We start from the raw sequence: 16,426 nt of genomic DNA on the forward strand, positions 1-16,426 counted from the left end.
ACTCTAGAGATATTAAAATTCATTTTCCTTTGTTTACTTATTTTTTAAATGAGGTTTCACTGTAAGCTTTCCTAGAACCCATTTTCTTCCCCCTCACCCCCTGAGTAACTCAGATTATAGGTGAATATCATCCTTTCAAGTTTGAATTTCATTTTTGTGTGTTAATATTTTTTCATATTTCTTTGATGTGTATGAACATTATCCCATGTGAAACCAAGAGTGCTGCCTTCAGAAGGTAGTCAGAAGAGGGTGTCGGGTCCTCTGGAACTGGGATTATAAATGGTTGTGAGCCACCATGTGGGCGCTGGGCATAGAACCCAGGGTCCTCTGCAAGAGCAGTATATGTTCTTCATGGCTGAGCCGTCTCTCCAGCCCTTGTGTTAATACTTTAGAAAAGTCGATTAGTTGGCTTTTCTTCTTCACAGTTCTCGTGTTTGAACCCAGGACCTCATGCATGCTAGACCTGCGCTCCTCTGCTGAGTTGTTCCCACAGCCCTGTAGGGTTTTGATTTAGTAGGAATCTTAAGAATCTTCCTCTTTAGGGTCCTGTTTTCTCCCATCACTTGAACTGTTAGTATAAGCTTCTGCATCTATTTTGTTTTGGTTCTTTCATCTTTCTATTTTATAAATAATCTACAATAATGTGTGATCTCCCTGTGGAGGTTGAATGTTAAAATAGCGTGTTCATATTCTTTTTTGTATTGATTCAGGAAATGTTTACCAAGGCCAGGCATCCTTCAGAGGCTGAACATACGTACGCTAGCATGATGTATAGGACACTCTGAGTTCCTTTCTTTAGAACATCAATTGTTAATTCTTTTTAAAAGCTAATGTGGACATTCCCCAGTAATAGCCGCTATTTGGGTAAGATTCCAAGGCCAGTCATGGAATTTAGACTGTATTTTCATGAATGAGAATAACAAATGAAAAAAAAATAGTGTTTAAAAAAGGGGCTGGAGAGATGGCTCAGGGGTTAAGAACACTTGGCTTCTCTTCCAGAGGTCCAGGTTCAATTCCCAGCACCCACACTTTAGCTCACACCCGTCTGTAACTCCAGTTTCAGGGCTTGATACCTCACACAGACATACATGCAGGCAAAACAACAGTGAACATAAAACAAAAATAAATTTATATATTAAAAAACAAGTCTTCTAACACTTGGAGCCAGAGGCTGACAGATCATAAGAGTTCTAGGTCAACAAGGGCTACACAGTGTGAGACCTTGTCTCCCTCAAGCCTCCTCCCCTCAAGTCATTTGAAACTTGAAGATCTCCGTCAGGTTCTTGCATAATAAACCCTTACGATTTGATGGTTGACACTCTTTCTTTTAAAGGTATTTCTTTTGTCTCATTCATTTTATCCATTATAAACACTTCAAGATCTTGACCACCTAGCTTTTAAATAGTCTACACTCCTATAATGTGGATGCTCTTTCTGAAAGTTAGAAATAGAAGGCAGCTTGGAGTATGGGGAGAACCCACATTTAATTTAAAAATAAAAACCTCCCTTTCCTTAGACAGGTGGTTTTTAGTGGTTCTAGAACCAAGAACTCTTAGGATGTCCTTAACTTAGAAAAACATGCATAGAAAAGTTGTTTTGTACATGATTTCTGGAATTCACGTTTTGTGGATTCCCAGAACCTAGGTAGTGACTTTGCCTTGCGAGGTTCCATTGTCTGGATGCAAGGAGAGCTGCTGCTGGCTAGCAGTTCTGTTCCTCAGTAGTCAGGCGGAGTAACCACAGAACTGCAGCAAAGCTTTCTGCTGGCTGGGGGCAGAGGACAGTCCTCCAGGTGGGATGGTTCTAAGAAGATACCTAGCTGTGCTTCGGAAATCCAGGAACTCTAGCATGGCTCCATCTTCCCACACACTTACGGAGGCAGCTGAGGTAGCCAGGCACAGAGAGCACATGGCAAAGGGCCTTCATCTGCAAGTAGGGCTAACCCAGCAAGAAGGCAGGCAGCCAGCGCTGTGGCCAGTAACTTGGCGATCCATAAAACTGAGCTGGTAGAGCAAATCGTGTGATTTATTTTAGAGGGCAGGGAAGGAAAACCCACAAAACAGTATCTAACTGTTAAAAAAGATCATTTAGAAATATTTGTTTTTCATAATAGTAGTTAACGGTTGAAATTCTCAGATACATGGTCTGAGATTTGATCTAGTAAGTTGGGTCTGGAGACAGGTACTCCCAGGTACTCAGGAGGATGAGGCAGGAAACTCTTGAGGCCAAAGTCTGCCTGGGCAACAGCGTAAGTTAAAGACCAGCCTGAGCAGCTTAGACTGTCTCTAAAGAGAGAGCTGAGGTGCTCAGTGGTAGAGTACTTGCTAGTATGCATACGGTCCTGGGGTTCACCTCCAGTTTTATAAAGCAAGGGGGGGGAAATGCCTCACTCCCCCAATCAAATTGACGGTCAGCAAGATAGAGCTGCACAGAATGCAGCGGAAAGCACATGAAGGCTAGAAGAAGATGGCAGATGCACATCTGCCCAGTAGATTTCCAGGAAGGAAATGAGTACATTTTAAAAAATTGATTCTTTTATATTGCACCCCAATGCAGTTTCCCCTCCCTCTTCTCCTCCCAGTCCTTCCCTCAGATTCACTCTTTTTCCTTTCCCATCAGAAAAAGGCATATCCTCCTGGGTATATCAATCAAACTTGGCTTATCTAGTTATAATAAGAATAGGCACAAACCCTCATATCACGGCTGGATTAATCAGCTCACTAGAAAGAAAGGGTCCCAAGAGCAGGCAAAAGAGTCAAAGACCCACTGTTAGGAGTTCCACAAGAAGACTGAGCTACACAACCATAACACATATGCAGAGGACCTGAGTCAGACCCATACAGGCTCCCTGATTGTTGGTTCAGTCTCTGTGAGTCCGTATGAGTCTTGCTTGGTTTATTCTGTGGGCCATTTTCTTGCGTCTTTGACACCTCCTGCTCCTACAGTCTTTTCTTACCCTCTTCCACAGGATACCCTGAGCTCCGCCTAATGGTTGGCTGTAGGTCTCTGCATCTGTTTCCATCAGTTGCTGAATGAAGCGTCTCTGATGATGATTGTTCTCAGCTTCGGTCTGTGGTATATAGCACTATGATTCGTCAGTCATATCTGGTTCTGTCCTAGGTCTCTGGGCAATCCAAACTGTGGTTCCTGGCCCTCCAGGCAGTGTCAGGTGGGACTTCCCTCTTGTGAAATGGGTCTCAAGTTGGACCAGTCATAGGTTGTCCACTCCCACAAGTTCTGCACCACCTTTACCCCAACACATTTTGCAGACAGGACAAATTGTAGTTCAAAGGTTTTGTGGCTGGATTGGTGCCCCAATCCCTCCACTGTTGGATAAATTAAAAAGTGAGGGGGGATCTTTAAATTGAAGAAATGCCCAGGCCTTCAGAACAAAAGACTTATTTAGTACCAAGCAGATGGCTGGCAAAACAATGGCCAGGTTGGCTGCCAGAAGGGCACTCTTGACTGCAGGAGCACAGTGTGAGTCTTTGTGCATTTCCTGGCCTCAGAGTTCATGGGCGCCTGCCCCGAGCCAGGTACATCACTCTGTACTTAGGCTAACGGACTCAGTGTGACTCGTAGCCTTTGGAGCTCCAGTCTAGCAGAAGATACATGACTAATTAGTGATGTGGGATGGTTTCAGAGTGTGTAAGGGGGCACCAAAAGACCTGAGACCAGAAGAATATAGATTTTACTGGTGAAATTTGGGTGTTTTAGTTTCTGTTGCCATTGTGACAACCTACTGCAAACTCAGGGACTTAAAACAACAGAAATGTAGTATCTTAAAGTCGTAGAGAGCAGAAGTGGGGAAAGGCAGGCGGGTGCCAACAGGGTACACTCCTCGGGGCACGGGGATGGATCGATTTCCTGGCCTCTTGTAGTTTCAGCAGTCTGCCTATATTCCTTGGTGGGCCCCTCCTTCATCTTCAAAGTGTAGTATCTCCAAATTTCTTCCTTGGGTCTCTTCCTTCTGTTGCTGCACCACTTCCTCTCACTCTACCCCTTTTACTTTTTTTTTTTTTTTTTTTTTTTATAAAAGCCCTTTTGGTTATTCTGAGCATACCAGGTAATCCAACATAACCTTCCCATCCCGTGCTTGTCTATTCCCTCACACAAACCTTCCCATCCCATGCTTGTCTTAGTCCTGTCCACAAAGCCCCTTGCATCCAGAGTAACTGATTCATGGGTTGTAGGTATTAGGCCCTGGGCATCCTGAAGTCATTATGCTTTCTACCACGGTGAGAAAAATCAAGAGCACTGGGAAAGCCCTGCGGTGGAAGGGAGCACGAACTATTCTAGAAATAGACGAAGACCAATGTAAGTGAAGTGCGTGGGTAGACAAACGATATCAAACCAAGGAAGCTGGAGATGTTATATAAAGCCAAAGACTGTAGGGATTCAAGATCAGTTACAGGATTTTGGCTTTTTAGCGTCAGAACTGTAGGAAGCCACTAACGAAGCAGTTCTCAACCTATGGTTCACAACCCCTTTGGTGGCCCAATGACCTTTCATAGGGGTCACTTATCAAGATATCCTGCAGATTAGATATTTGCATTACAGTTCATAGCAATAGCAAAATTACAGTTATGAAGTAGTAACGAAAGTAATTTTATGATTGGGGCTCACTACAACATGAGGGACTGTATTAAAGGGTCGTAGATTAGGAAGGCTGAGAAGCACTGCACTAAAGGTTGTGGATAGATTTAAAATGTACAGAGGTCATGTTTGCTACGTGAAGTGGGAAGATGTGTGAGGGTGCGGGTAGAGGAGCAGTTGTGAGAGACCAGATGAACTTAAAATCACACGCACACGCAGACAGACAGAGACACAGAGACACGGACACGGGGACACAGGAGCTACAGGACCATTGGGATATTACAGGACTGTTTAGGATTTTACAACTAGAGGCCCCAGTGGGATCGGGAACTTAGGGAACGCTGAGAGATGGATAAAAAGGGGGCATTCTTGGCACTCTTGTCTCAAGGATGGCTCCGTGACCCTGTCTGTCTGTCTCTGTCTCTCTGTGTATATGTTTTTAAGTTTTCAGTCTAGTTCCTGTAGTGCTAGTGAGTAGAGCGCGGAATGGAACTGGTGGGTTTTTACAAGTGGAGGCCCCGCTGGGATGTCGGGAACTGGGGAGACATGGGGAGAGTGCCCTCGGAAGACTGGCCAGCAAGAGATTGATGGTGAGGACAGATTGAAAATGGGTGCCAGTTATTTTGTGCAAGGATTGAACGACCGGTCAATTAGTAGTTCTTTTAGAAGCAGGGAACTGGAATGAAAGTTTTTTAAAATAGTAATATATATACAAAAAGTAATATATACACAGACATTTTATTGTATGGGCTGTGAAGATAAGCCAGCATAAAAGGTATCTTGACTTTGGGGTTTGAGTCTAGGGATTTGTTGTGAACCAGGACCCCCCTGAAGGGTCACTGTGAAATACCCCCAAGGATGCTGCACCCCCACTCAGCAGAAAGTTTAAGAGAGAAAAGCTACGCCCACATTCCCTAAAAGATTGTTTAAGTGGGGCCCCTTCCGTGGTTCCGGAGCAGCGAGCCTGCTTCCTGGAGTTCTGTTCTGCTCAACCTGAAGGTTGTAAATGTCTTAAATTAGTCTAACAGCAGTTAGCCAAAGCCCCTCTAAATTATAATGATTATCACCAGCCTTTGCTTCTGCTGGTCTTTTGTACAGCCTTTCAGCCACTGCAGTCTTTTGGCAGGAGGGACCTATTCCCTGGGTGCACGGACCAGCTTATATCAGTAAAGGCTTTCAATTGTTCTGTGACAGTTATAACATCCTTCATAAGACCAGGAATACCTTACAATCCCCAGGGACAGGCCATAGTGGAACAGGCTCACGGAACTCTCAAAGACTATATTCAAAAAAACAAAAAAGGGGAAGTATAGTAGTGTAGTACGCCCCAGGCATTTGGCATACTTGTATCAAGGATGACCGTGTCTCCCTCTCTGTGTGTCTCTGTCTCTGTGTTTATAAGTCTCAGCTTAGTTCCCAGCTCATGTATGGTCTTGTAGTGACACCGGAGCTACAGGACCGTCAGTTTTTACAGGAAGACGGAAGAATGAAGAGCAACTGACCAGCATCACATCTTAAGGAAACAAGAAAGGCTAAACTAACAGTGATGCTAAAAGCAGAACAGAGCTTAGTATAACTGAAGGTAGACTGAGTATTTAAAGATAGGGAATGCTACCTTTAGATAGTTTCTACTCTTTTTTTCTAGCTTAAAGGAAATAAATTTTAGAATTTGGACTCTGACTTCCGTGCTCACAACCTCCCAATGCCATCTCTTCTGCTCAGAGTTGAACTCAGTGTGGTATGTTTGACCTGACCCCTGGATCTCCATGGAGGCCCTTTCTGCCTTAGATCTATTCTGGTCCTGCTAGCTCTTGATAATGTCAAGATGATCGTGTCTTCAGCATCCCGCTGCTTGCTTCTCTGGAGTGTTCTTCCTCAGCTCTAACACGTCTCATGAAAGCAAAGGCATTATTTAGATTATTTCCTGTATTACGCCTAACACCTGGAATATTGCCTTGTGTTTAAAATAGGTGCAGAACTGTTTAGAGTGGAAGAGAGGGACCTTAGGGACAGTTCCTTTTACCCCTTGATTCTTAGTATCATCACTTGCAGAATGGTGAAGGTAGATCCGTAGTCTTTTAGCTTCCTTTTCAGTTTTAGAAGTCTAAGTATTTCTTAGCATCTCCAGAAAATTGTTCCATGATTAAGTTTCATTTTTGTTTTGTTTGACACAGGGATTCTCTATGTAGACCTGGCTTTTCTGGAGCTAGGCTGACCTCAAATTCACAGAGGTCTGCCTGCCTCTGCCTCTTGAGTGCTGGGATTAAAGGTGTGTGCCAGCAATCTGGTTTAGAATTATTTTTAATATTTAATTATATGCTGTGGTATATGCATAATACTTATAATATTAATGCTTTAAGACTAAGATACAATTATAAATTTTTTAAAAAATTTATTATGTATATAGTGTTCTGCCTTCATTTATGCCCACATGCCAGAAGAAGGCACCCGATCTCATTACAGATGGTTGTGAGCCACCATGTGGTTGCTGGGAATTGAATTCAGGACCTCTGAAAGAGCAGCCAGTGCTCTTAACCTCTGAGCCATCTCTCCAGTTCCAAGATACAATTTTTAAAAAAAGACTGAGATACGGTCAGTTCTGTGACGCAATACGTGAAATCTCTCAAGTCACTGAACCGGATAAAATTGTGTGACAAAATGAAAAAAAAAAAAATGGGGTTAGAATCACAGTGCTGAATTCTCTCAGTTGCGCATGAGGAAGAACCTATAAGATCGTATGTGATTATAAATCACCAGTTAACTACAGTAAATACAGTGCTCTGCTTAGGGACCCCAGGAGGACCTCCTGTAGAGCTGACTGCAGGAGGGCTCCAGTGTGCATTCACAAGCAGTATAGTGGAAACTATAATTTTGGAACTTTTTATGTATCACACACACCTGTGGTTCACCAACCTCTCTGCCAGCCAAGGACCCGGCACCCTCAGATGTCACACCTATACTCACTGCACCGGGGACCCAAGGCAGGAAGTTCACACTGCCACTATACTGCTAAGGAGTCATGGATCTCACTCGAGAGTTTACCATGCTCATTTTTCTCTTCTGACTCAGGATCCCATGTTCCATTACATTGTGACTTCGTCATGTCTTCTTAGTCTTTTCTGTCTGGAGCAGTTCTTAGCACTGGAGAGAGTGCTGGCTAGTTATTTTGTGATGTGTCCCCAAACTGCATGTGCCTGTTGCTTCTTCGCACGACTCCTTGAGCTGCTGATCTTGAAGACATTCATTGTGTGACAGATATGCCAGCGTCTCTGACCTTTACTTGTGGCCTAGTGTGCTGTTTGCAACTGTTTTGGTATGAGGTTTCGTCTTTTTTTATTAACACTTATTTGCTGTTGTGTTTGCACGCACCCGTGGCCTAGCCACAGGGAAGAGAAATATAACACTATAGATGTTTCTTTTTACTCTTTTCTCTTTCAAAAACTGAATTCCTCAGTTACTCCTATATATTTGTCTATATTATCATTATAAAATCTTTTTACAATAATTGCTATATTTTTTTCTTCCAGTTTCAATAGTAATGGGAATTCCTACCGTGAAGAGAGAAGTTAAATCTTACCTCATAGAAACCCTTCATTCCCTTATTGATAATCTGTATCCTGAAGAGAAGCTGGACTGCGTTATAGTTGTCTTCATTGGAGAGGTAATTTCTTGTTATATTTTTCACCGTATGTGATCTGAGAATTAAGATGCTAATCAAATATTTGCATGTGCTTTTATAAGCATTTAGACCAGCAGTTCTCAGCCTAAGGGTTGTGACCCCTTTGGGGAGGTTGCATATCAGATATCCCACATATCAGCTATTGCGTTATAATTTAGAAGAGTGGCAAAGTTCAGATATGAAGTAGCAACAATATAATATTATGGCTGGGTTCACTACACCATGAGGAACTGTATTAAGGCAGGTATTAGGAGCTATTTTGAAGTTCCCTATGCTGTCATAAGGAAGTGTGTTAGGCAGGGTGTGAACCATTGCCCAGAGGAAGTATTGCCTTATTGGATTTTGGAATGGGGAAGGGCTGGAGGTGCAGCTAAGTGGCAGAGCGTTTTTGTGCCACCGATGAGATCTAGGTCACTCTCCCTGTAAGGGAAGACCTTCAGTGTGTCCTGCTAGTTCTGCCTCCCTCTCCCCATAAGTCCCACTGTTTCAGAATTTTTTTTTAACTCAATATGGTTTTAATGACAAAGTAAACACATGCTACTAAAATCAGTAATGTAAACATACAATGAACCTTGCCTATTTTTCTTCATACAAATAAAACGTTGGTTTTCAAAAACTTAAATTTTTCTTCCTATGGCTTGTGTGTGTGTATATATATATATATACACACACACACACACACACATACATACACACACACACCAGAGGGTCATTCTGTATATGTTAATTGCATTATGAGCATTTTTCCGTGCCAAAAAAAGGACTTTTTTTCTGTCTTCCAAATATTTCATCTTCTGGTTTCAGAATTATTTTTTTTTCAATTTACGATGTATAGGTGAGTTTTTAGAGTTCCTGCAGTGATCAGCAACAGCATTAAGTATTTATGTAAATAAAGTGTGTAGCTGTATAGTGACTGACTTGATACTAATTTCTAAATCTGGCTCAGGACCCGAACACATTAAAATATTGAGATGTGACCAACAATGCCCTGGAAAAGTTGAGCCACTTCCTCTCCCAGCAGTCTATCAAAGAGCTCATTTCTTTTTTCCAGGTACTATTAAAATATTAGAAACTGGTTTTTATTGTCAACTTGACACAACCTTGAGTCACCTGGGAAGAGGAAACCTCAAGGATTGCCTAGATCACATTGGTTTGCGGCCATATCTGTGACAGACTGTCTTGAATTGATAACTGATGGGGGATGGCCTAGCCCACTGTGGGTGACACCATCCCTATGCAGGTGGTTCTGGGTTTTATTAGAAAGCTTGATCTTGAGCCAGAGAGCAAGCCAGAAATCAGTGTGATTTCAGCTTCCGTTCCTGCTCGAGTTCTGACTTGATTTCCCTCAGTGATGGCCTGTGACCTGGAAGCATAAACCAAATAAACCCTCCCTTGAGTTTCTTTTGGTCAGTGTTTATTATTATTATTTTTATAGCAATAGAAAAGCAAATAGAGCAGTTTGATTTTCTAATTTGATGGGTAAAAAGTAACACATTGGCCTTTGCCAAAATAGCTGAGTTTGGAGACTGGTTAAAAGTAATTCTTTGCTTTTATTTAATTCGGGTTGCTTTACTGTTTGGATTAAATGTAAGTTTGTGTAGATTCTGACCACTTGATTTATAATTGTTTTTCTATAAGCTTTGCTAATTTTTTTAATGCTTTGATTTGTAAGGAGCTTCCATATATGAGGGGAATCAACTCTTTGAAGTAGTTTGATTATTTGGTTATTTGTACTCTTTATGATTTTTTTTCCTTGCCTTTCATGTATGGCTGCCCCTGGAGATGGGCACTACTTCTTTGGAAAGCAGCTAAGCAATGACTATTAATATTGAAAGTGCACTTTTGAGTCAGCATTGTGCTTGTAAAAACCAATCTAGTACAAACATTTGCAATTTCAGAAATATATTTAAGCAGATAAACATGTATATAAAAATCCTCAGTGCGCATTACTGAAATAAGCAAGAAAAATTATATCTTGGTAAAACTCTTTAGTAGCTAGCAAATGCATTGAGTCTCAGGATTATGCGGTAATGCCACTTTCTGCCAGGTACATTTTTACAAAGTTGGAATTTATTTGCAATGAGAATATTATTATTGTATAGTATTAGCAGCATTCCAATGTCTGATTAGCCCTCTTGGACTGCAGTGTTTGTCTGCCTATCTCCATAAAATTTCAGTGCTCTCTAGTCTGTCGTGAACAGAAGTGAAATGTTTCACTAGATTTAGCCACTAGGCAATTCAGAATCATTGCTTGTGTCTCCATGGGTTAGTTAGAAGTGTTTCCATAGGAGTCTATAAGGTACTAGTAACAGGTACATCTTCTGTGGTTTTGACCATGATTTGTACAGGATAACTGAATATCTTCAGATTCTTCTTCCTCAATACCTGTTTCTGCTTGCCTACTTGATAACATCATCCAGATGTCTAATGGGCAGTGTAGCTGTTTGAATAAGAATGACCTCCATAGGCTTCTAGGTTTAAATGCTTAGTCGCCAGGGAGTGGCACTGTTTGAGAGGATTAAGAGGTGAGGCCTTGTTGGAAGAAGTGTGTCACTGGAGTTGGAGTTTGAGGTTTAGAAAGCCCATGCTGAGCCCAGAGTCTGTCTTTCTGCCTGTGGCTCAGAATGTAGTTCTGTACTACTGCTCCAAGGTAAGGCTGCAGGCCACCCTGCTTCCTGCCATGATGATAATGGACTAAACCTCTGAACAGTGGTAAGCAAGCCCCCAGTTAAAACCTTTCTCTTATAATAGCTGCCTTGCTCATGGTGTCTCTTCACAGCAAGAGAACAGTGATTAAGACAGGCAACTCTCAATTTGTCCAGATCTAAATTAGTCTAACCTCTCAGGCCGCTGCTCTTCCAGGTATCCCATATGCTCATGGGAGTTCTCTTTGTGCAGCGCTAATCGCCCCGTGCCCAGTATGTGGTACAGATCTGTGTGTTCTCCGTTCTGTGTGTATTACTCCGTTTGAACACTGCCTCTTCCTTTTTGCTCCCTTCTTCCTCCATCCCAGCTGATCACCTTCTGTGATGCTATCTCTGATCTCCCATTTAAATTAGTGATAGCACTAACAGGCGAATATGAAAAAATAAATGTTCCATATGTACACACACACAAATATATGTATCTATATTTTTAAGCAAATCAGGAATTTCTGTGAAAATTATCTTTAGTTTAAATACTTGAGGAGAGATTAAGGATGAAAAAAGTGCTAGAGATGCTGGGCATGTTGATGTGTGCCTGTAAACCTGGGCCTCAGAAGATTGAGGCAGGAGGATTGCTGGGAGTTCAAAGCCAGCCAAGGCTAAACAAGACTGTTTAGAAGTCAAAGCAGAGTACTAGAGCGTGGGGAGCTCGTGTAGGTCACTTTTCCCTGCGCCACTTTCTGTTCTTTGTATTTTTATATACTTTCTTTTTTAAAATTTAAAGCACTTATTCATTTTAATTTTTTAAATCATTTTTGTTTTTGAGATTGTAATTAGATAATTTCCTCCTTCCTGTGCCTGCCCCCATATACCCTTCCTTGTTCTCTTTCAAATTCATGGTCTCTTTTTTCATTAGCTGTTGTTATATGCACGTACATGTGTGTGTGTGTGTGTGTATGTGTGTAAATGTATAAATACAACCTGCTCAGTCTGTATGTTCCTTGTATGTTTTTAGGGCTGGCTGACCGTTTGGTATTGGATACCACATTGTGTGCTCTTCCCTGGGGAAGACTATTGTCTCTTGCTCTTGGCATTCCTTAGTTGTTGGTAGTTTGTGTAAGGTTGAGGCTGTGTGGCCTTTCCTCCCATCCTCTCTGGCATGTCTATTGCTGTCTTTGTTTAGCTCATGTTTAGGTAGCCACGCTGAAGAGGCTTTCTCTATGAGTGTAGCTTTTGACATACCTAGGAGACAGGATCTCACACCCCTCTGATGCAATAATCCCTGAGGCTCAGGTACAGGAGTTGTATTGTATGGTTGGTACTTTTTTAGTTTTTTTTTAAACTTAGAGTTTAATTTTAGCATTTAGAGTATAATGATCTTTTGTTAATGTTATGCCTCACATTACTTTATGTATTTTTTGCTCTTATTCTATATACTAATACAAACACATACACTAATTCTTGTATTTTTATCACTCAGGATCATTTCCTCATAGTGTGCTCTGGGTTTTAGCAGATTGTTTTTCATGCCTTGTATTTGGGGCGTCCCCCAGCTATAAACCCTGGTGGAATGAAGTGTCTCCACCTTGCTATGAAAACTAAAAGTGCCAGCCGTTTGCTTTATGGTTTACTGTTCTCATGTTGTACTTTGCATAGAAGCCTCTTTATTTTCAGATGCCAGAAAACCCAAAGGAAGTAACAGGGAAATCTAGCAAGACATCTGGACAGAGGATCTGTTCATATTTCTGTATTCCAGTGATAAAAAAAAAACAAAAAGTAGTGAGATGAACCAGCAGGTAAAGGCGCTAGCTGCCAACTCTGGTGATCTGGTTCAGTCCCCAAAGCCGTCATGGTGCACAGAGAGAAGTGATTCCTGCGAGTCGTCCTCTGACTTCCACATGCACGCCATTGCACCTTCCCTCGCTCCAAGTAAATACATAAATATTTAAGGTCAGATATAAGGGAGTGAGGATCAGATAGTCATTCCGATGGCAGACTGACGTAGATGGCATTGTCATGTGACACTTGATTCCTTGCTCTGTGATTCCTCACTGCATCTTCTCATCCGGGTTCCTCAACCCAACCACGGCCCCATGCATTCATCCAAGCCATCTTTCAGTAAATCATTTTTTCTAGCTGTTCTTGCAGAATCTGTTTCTGCTGGCTGCAGCTAAGATCCTATGTCCTATGTGATGGGGGGGTGTCTTTTTTAAAGGCAAAAATCTTAGATTTTATAGACTGCCACCAAACAGATCAGGCAGTCGGTGGGGTTACAGGGCTATGTTGATGGCAAGGTGCTATTTTGGGTGGGCTGGAGAGACTGCATGGGTTCTTTAGGCAGTGTCAGGTAGGATGCAGTCAGTATAACTGACAGGCGGTGATGTTGGTGATAACTGTAATGATTGCCAAGGCTTTGGAAAGAACCTTAGGTAGCATGTCACCCTGTCCATCTCCATTTGTGCAGTTTGCCTGGAAATATTCAGATCCCTCCCTTTAATCTTTAAGGTCCCAACTGTAGAATTTGATGTTTTACAATCCCAGGGCCAGTTTAGCACATTGTGTGTAGAGAGCACACAACACAGTCAGCGTGAAGTACTGAGTGGAGAGAACTCCTGTTTCATGGTTTCCACAGACAGTTGCGGGAGACAGTTTGCTTCCGTTTTAGTCTTCTGATGGCAGTACACAGTCCGTGGTTTATTTACATAAGGGTGTGTTCCGTTGTGCCATCTGCAAACCCTTTGACATAAATCGCTTTAACAGTGCCAGCAGTCAGCCTGTTGGCAAGAACTAACAAATTGGATCAATTTATATGTGAGAGTCGGTCGAGTTACTGTGGCGTATTTAGTTGGCATATGCCGGGCTTTTCTACTGTAAAGATGTTCTTCTTTATGTCTTCAGTAGTTGTCTTGTGGTGGGCAAGACTTTTAAGATCAGGGAAGGGACCTGCTTCTCATCAGAACATCAGCAGTATTGACTCAGTACCCCCATGGCTCCCTGCAGAAATGGCTGCTGTGTGTGTTTTAGTTCCACCATCTTTCCATTTGTTATTGGAAGTTTTTATACTCAGTTGTAGATAACAACCTGCTCTGGTTTGTCAGTCAGGTTGTGCATGTGTCCTGTTGTGGCCATTGGGCTGATCCACCTACTGTGCCCTAGCTGTTTTTCTCTTCACTTTGTTGCATCAGAATAGTTTTAAGCTAATCATGTGTTTTCCTGGCCCTGAACTTGGACACTTTTTGAAGGAACCTGCTTCTTTGTATTCAAGGTGGGTTTCAGAAATCAGGATCTGGGGCCTTGGGGATGGCTCATTCAGTACACTGTATACTTATGAACATGAGGACCTGAATTCAAGTCCCCAGAACCCACATAAAAATGCCAGGTGTGCTGGAGAGATGGCTCAGCGGTTAAGAGCACTGGCTGTTCTTCCAAAGGTCCGGAGTTCAATTCCCAGCAACCATATGGTGGCTCACAACCATCTGTAATGAGATTTGGCGCCCTCTTCTGGCACGCGGGCATACATGGGGGCAGAATGTTGTATACATAAGAAATAAATCTTTAAAAAAAAAATGCCAGGTGTGGTGGCACACACTTGGAATCATAGCAATAGGGAGGCAGCGACAGGGGATTCCTGGAATTTGCTGAACAACCAGTCTAACCTAATTTGTGAGCTTCAGGGTGGTGAGAGAATCTCTCTCACAGGGGGTAGGTAACAAGTATTCCTGAGGATGATGCGGAGTTGTCTTCTGTTCCCACATGCACATAAAGGTACCAGATAAAACCAGAATACAGGAACACACATACACAAGCACTATCAAGATCTTGATTTGGCATGTGCTCATTAGCTGAGGGACCGTTTTCCTCACCCTTACAGTGTAGATCCGCCATTTCTGTATAGTTTTATGGTCCTCTATGGGTGTGTTAAGTTATACATCTAGCCTACTTTTTTAATGGTATTGCTGGCTCTAGTCTCATAGGGTCCACTCTAGCCTTTCCTCATTACTCAGTAATTAAACCTTTTCTCCACAGCAAAGAACCTGGTTGTCAGGATTCACAAATCTCAGTTGTCAAAGTTAGATGAGCATAAAGCCGATCTCTAGACTAGCACATACTCAGAATGAGCGTGCCTGATTTGTCCTCTGTTTTGTTTCTCTAGCCGCACGGTATCCAGACTGCTGTTTTCCAAAGGTGATTAGCTTAGTTTTCTCCATCCTTGTCCACTTTGGTGTGCTTATATTCTTTATTCTTCAGTGTGAATATAGGACAACGATCTCTTCTGCCATTGTAGTTCAGCTGGGTATAGAAACTGTTACCCCTCCCTCCCTTTCCCCCACTCTCCTTCCTTCATGTATTCTTGGGTGCTAGTGCTGAAGTTAGCTAGACAGTCTTTCATATTTCTCATTCTTTGATATTTGAAACCAAATACCAAATATTTTACCTGGTTGCTCAATTTATTATTTTTCTATTCTTAAAGCCCAGTAATTCAGCTGTAATGTAAGTTTCGTTTCAGTTTCAGTTATGGGTCATGTTTCTCTAGCACAGTGTATGTTCTTTTGGCCTATGGAGCTAAGTCTTTAATGTCATAAAGTATGTTTTTTTTTTTTGTGAAAAATTTATGACATAAAGTTGAAAAATCTTTACACAAAATACCTGCATACTTACCACTTTGACTCTTCCATTCGAGTTTTAGTATTGTTTGTCATGTTTCACTTCATCTACCCCATCCTTTATCATTAACCCATTTCATAAAAATGTGTATTTTGTGATGGGTTTGCCGGATTTCTTAGAAATAGGTTTCCCTATTTCTTAGAATTGGTTTTTTTTCTCGATTTTGTTATGAGTTCTTTAATATAGAAAATGGATACAATTCTTGTCAAATTTGTGTTTGAATATTTTTTTTCCCAGTCTGAATGTCTGTCCATTTTCTTCCTACTGCCGTGGTGGGCAGATTTCTTCTACAGTGACTGCATTCTGTGAGCTAGTGAACCCTTGCATATATCACAAAGACCCTTCCTGCACACTGTCATGCTTTTAACTTGTGCATTCTGATTGTGTCTCATCTTGAGCTAACTTCCATTAAGGTATGAGGTGGTGTGAAAGGTCCCGGTTTGTCAGGTACTCATTATTGCAAGTCCCTGTGCTGAGAAAGCACTTTGGCTTCTCTGGTAGATTTATTGAAAACACAGTGACTGTAAGTGTAGGTCTTTTTCTCCCTGGATTTTTTTCATTATCTGGATTGGAGCTAAGTCTCATGCTGGAGCTCCACCACCTCTTAAAATGCATGAATTATTGACGACCCATCAAGTCTAGTCCTGCAGGTTTTTTTTTTTTTTTTCCAAGATTGCTTCAGATAGTGTAGGCTCTGTGTTTCCAAACACCTTGATAATTGTTATAGTCCCTTCTGATGCTGGATCTTGCTTCCTAGTGGCAACCGATTCAGCTAAGTGTGGTTTTCTTCATTCTTTTCCTTAATGGTCAAGTCATTGCTTGAGAGTTTCTTTTGCTCCCC

General features: G+C 41.9%; 1 protein-coding gene across 2 annotated transcripts in view; it reads left to right on the forward strand.

The window, feature by feature from the left end:
• The window catches only part of Mgat4a (alpha-1,3-mannosyl-glycoprotein 4-beta-N-acetylglucosaminyltransferase A), an 88,216-nt gene that overhangs the window by 44,947 nt on the left and 26,843 nt on the right, over window positions 1-16,426 (forward strand). For both annotated transcript variants that reach the window (XM_050134536.1, XM_050134537.1), the window contains exon 5: window positions 8,124-8,257. In XM_050134536.1, coding sequence (XP_049990493.1) covers window positions 8,124-8,257 — 134 coding nt within the window. The remainder of the gene's footprint in view (window positions 1-8,123; window positions 8,258-16,426) is intronic.

This window comes from Alexandromys fortis, unplaced genomic scaffold (assembly GCF_014885135.2).
Source record: "Alexandromys fortis isolate MF-2015 unplaced genomic scaffold, M_Fortis_MF-2015_v1.1 scaffold_20, whole genome shotgun sequence".
Lineage (NCBI taxonomy): Eukaryota > Metazoa > Chordata > Mammalia > Rodentia > Cricetidae > Alexandromys > Alexandromys fortis.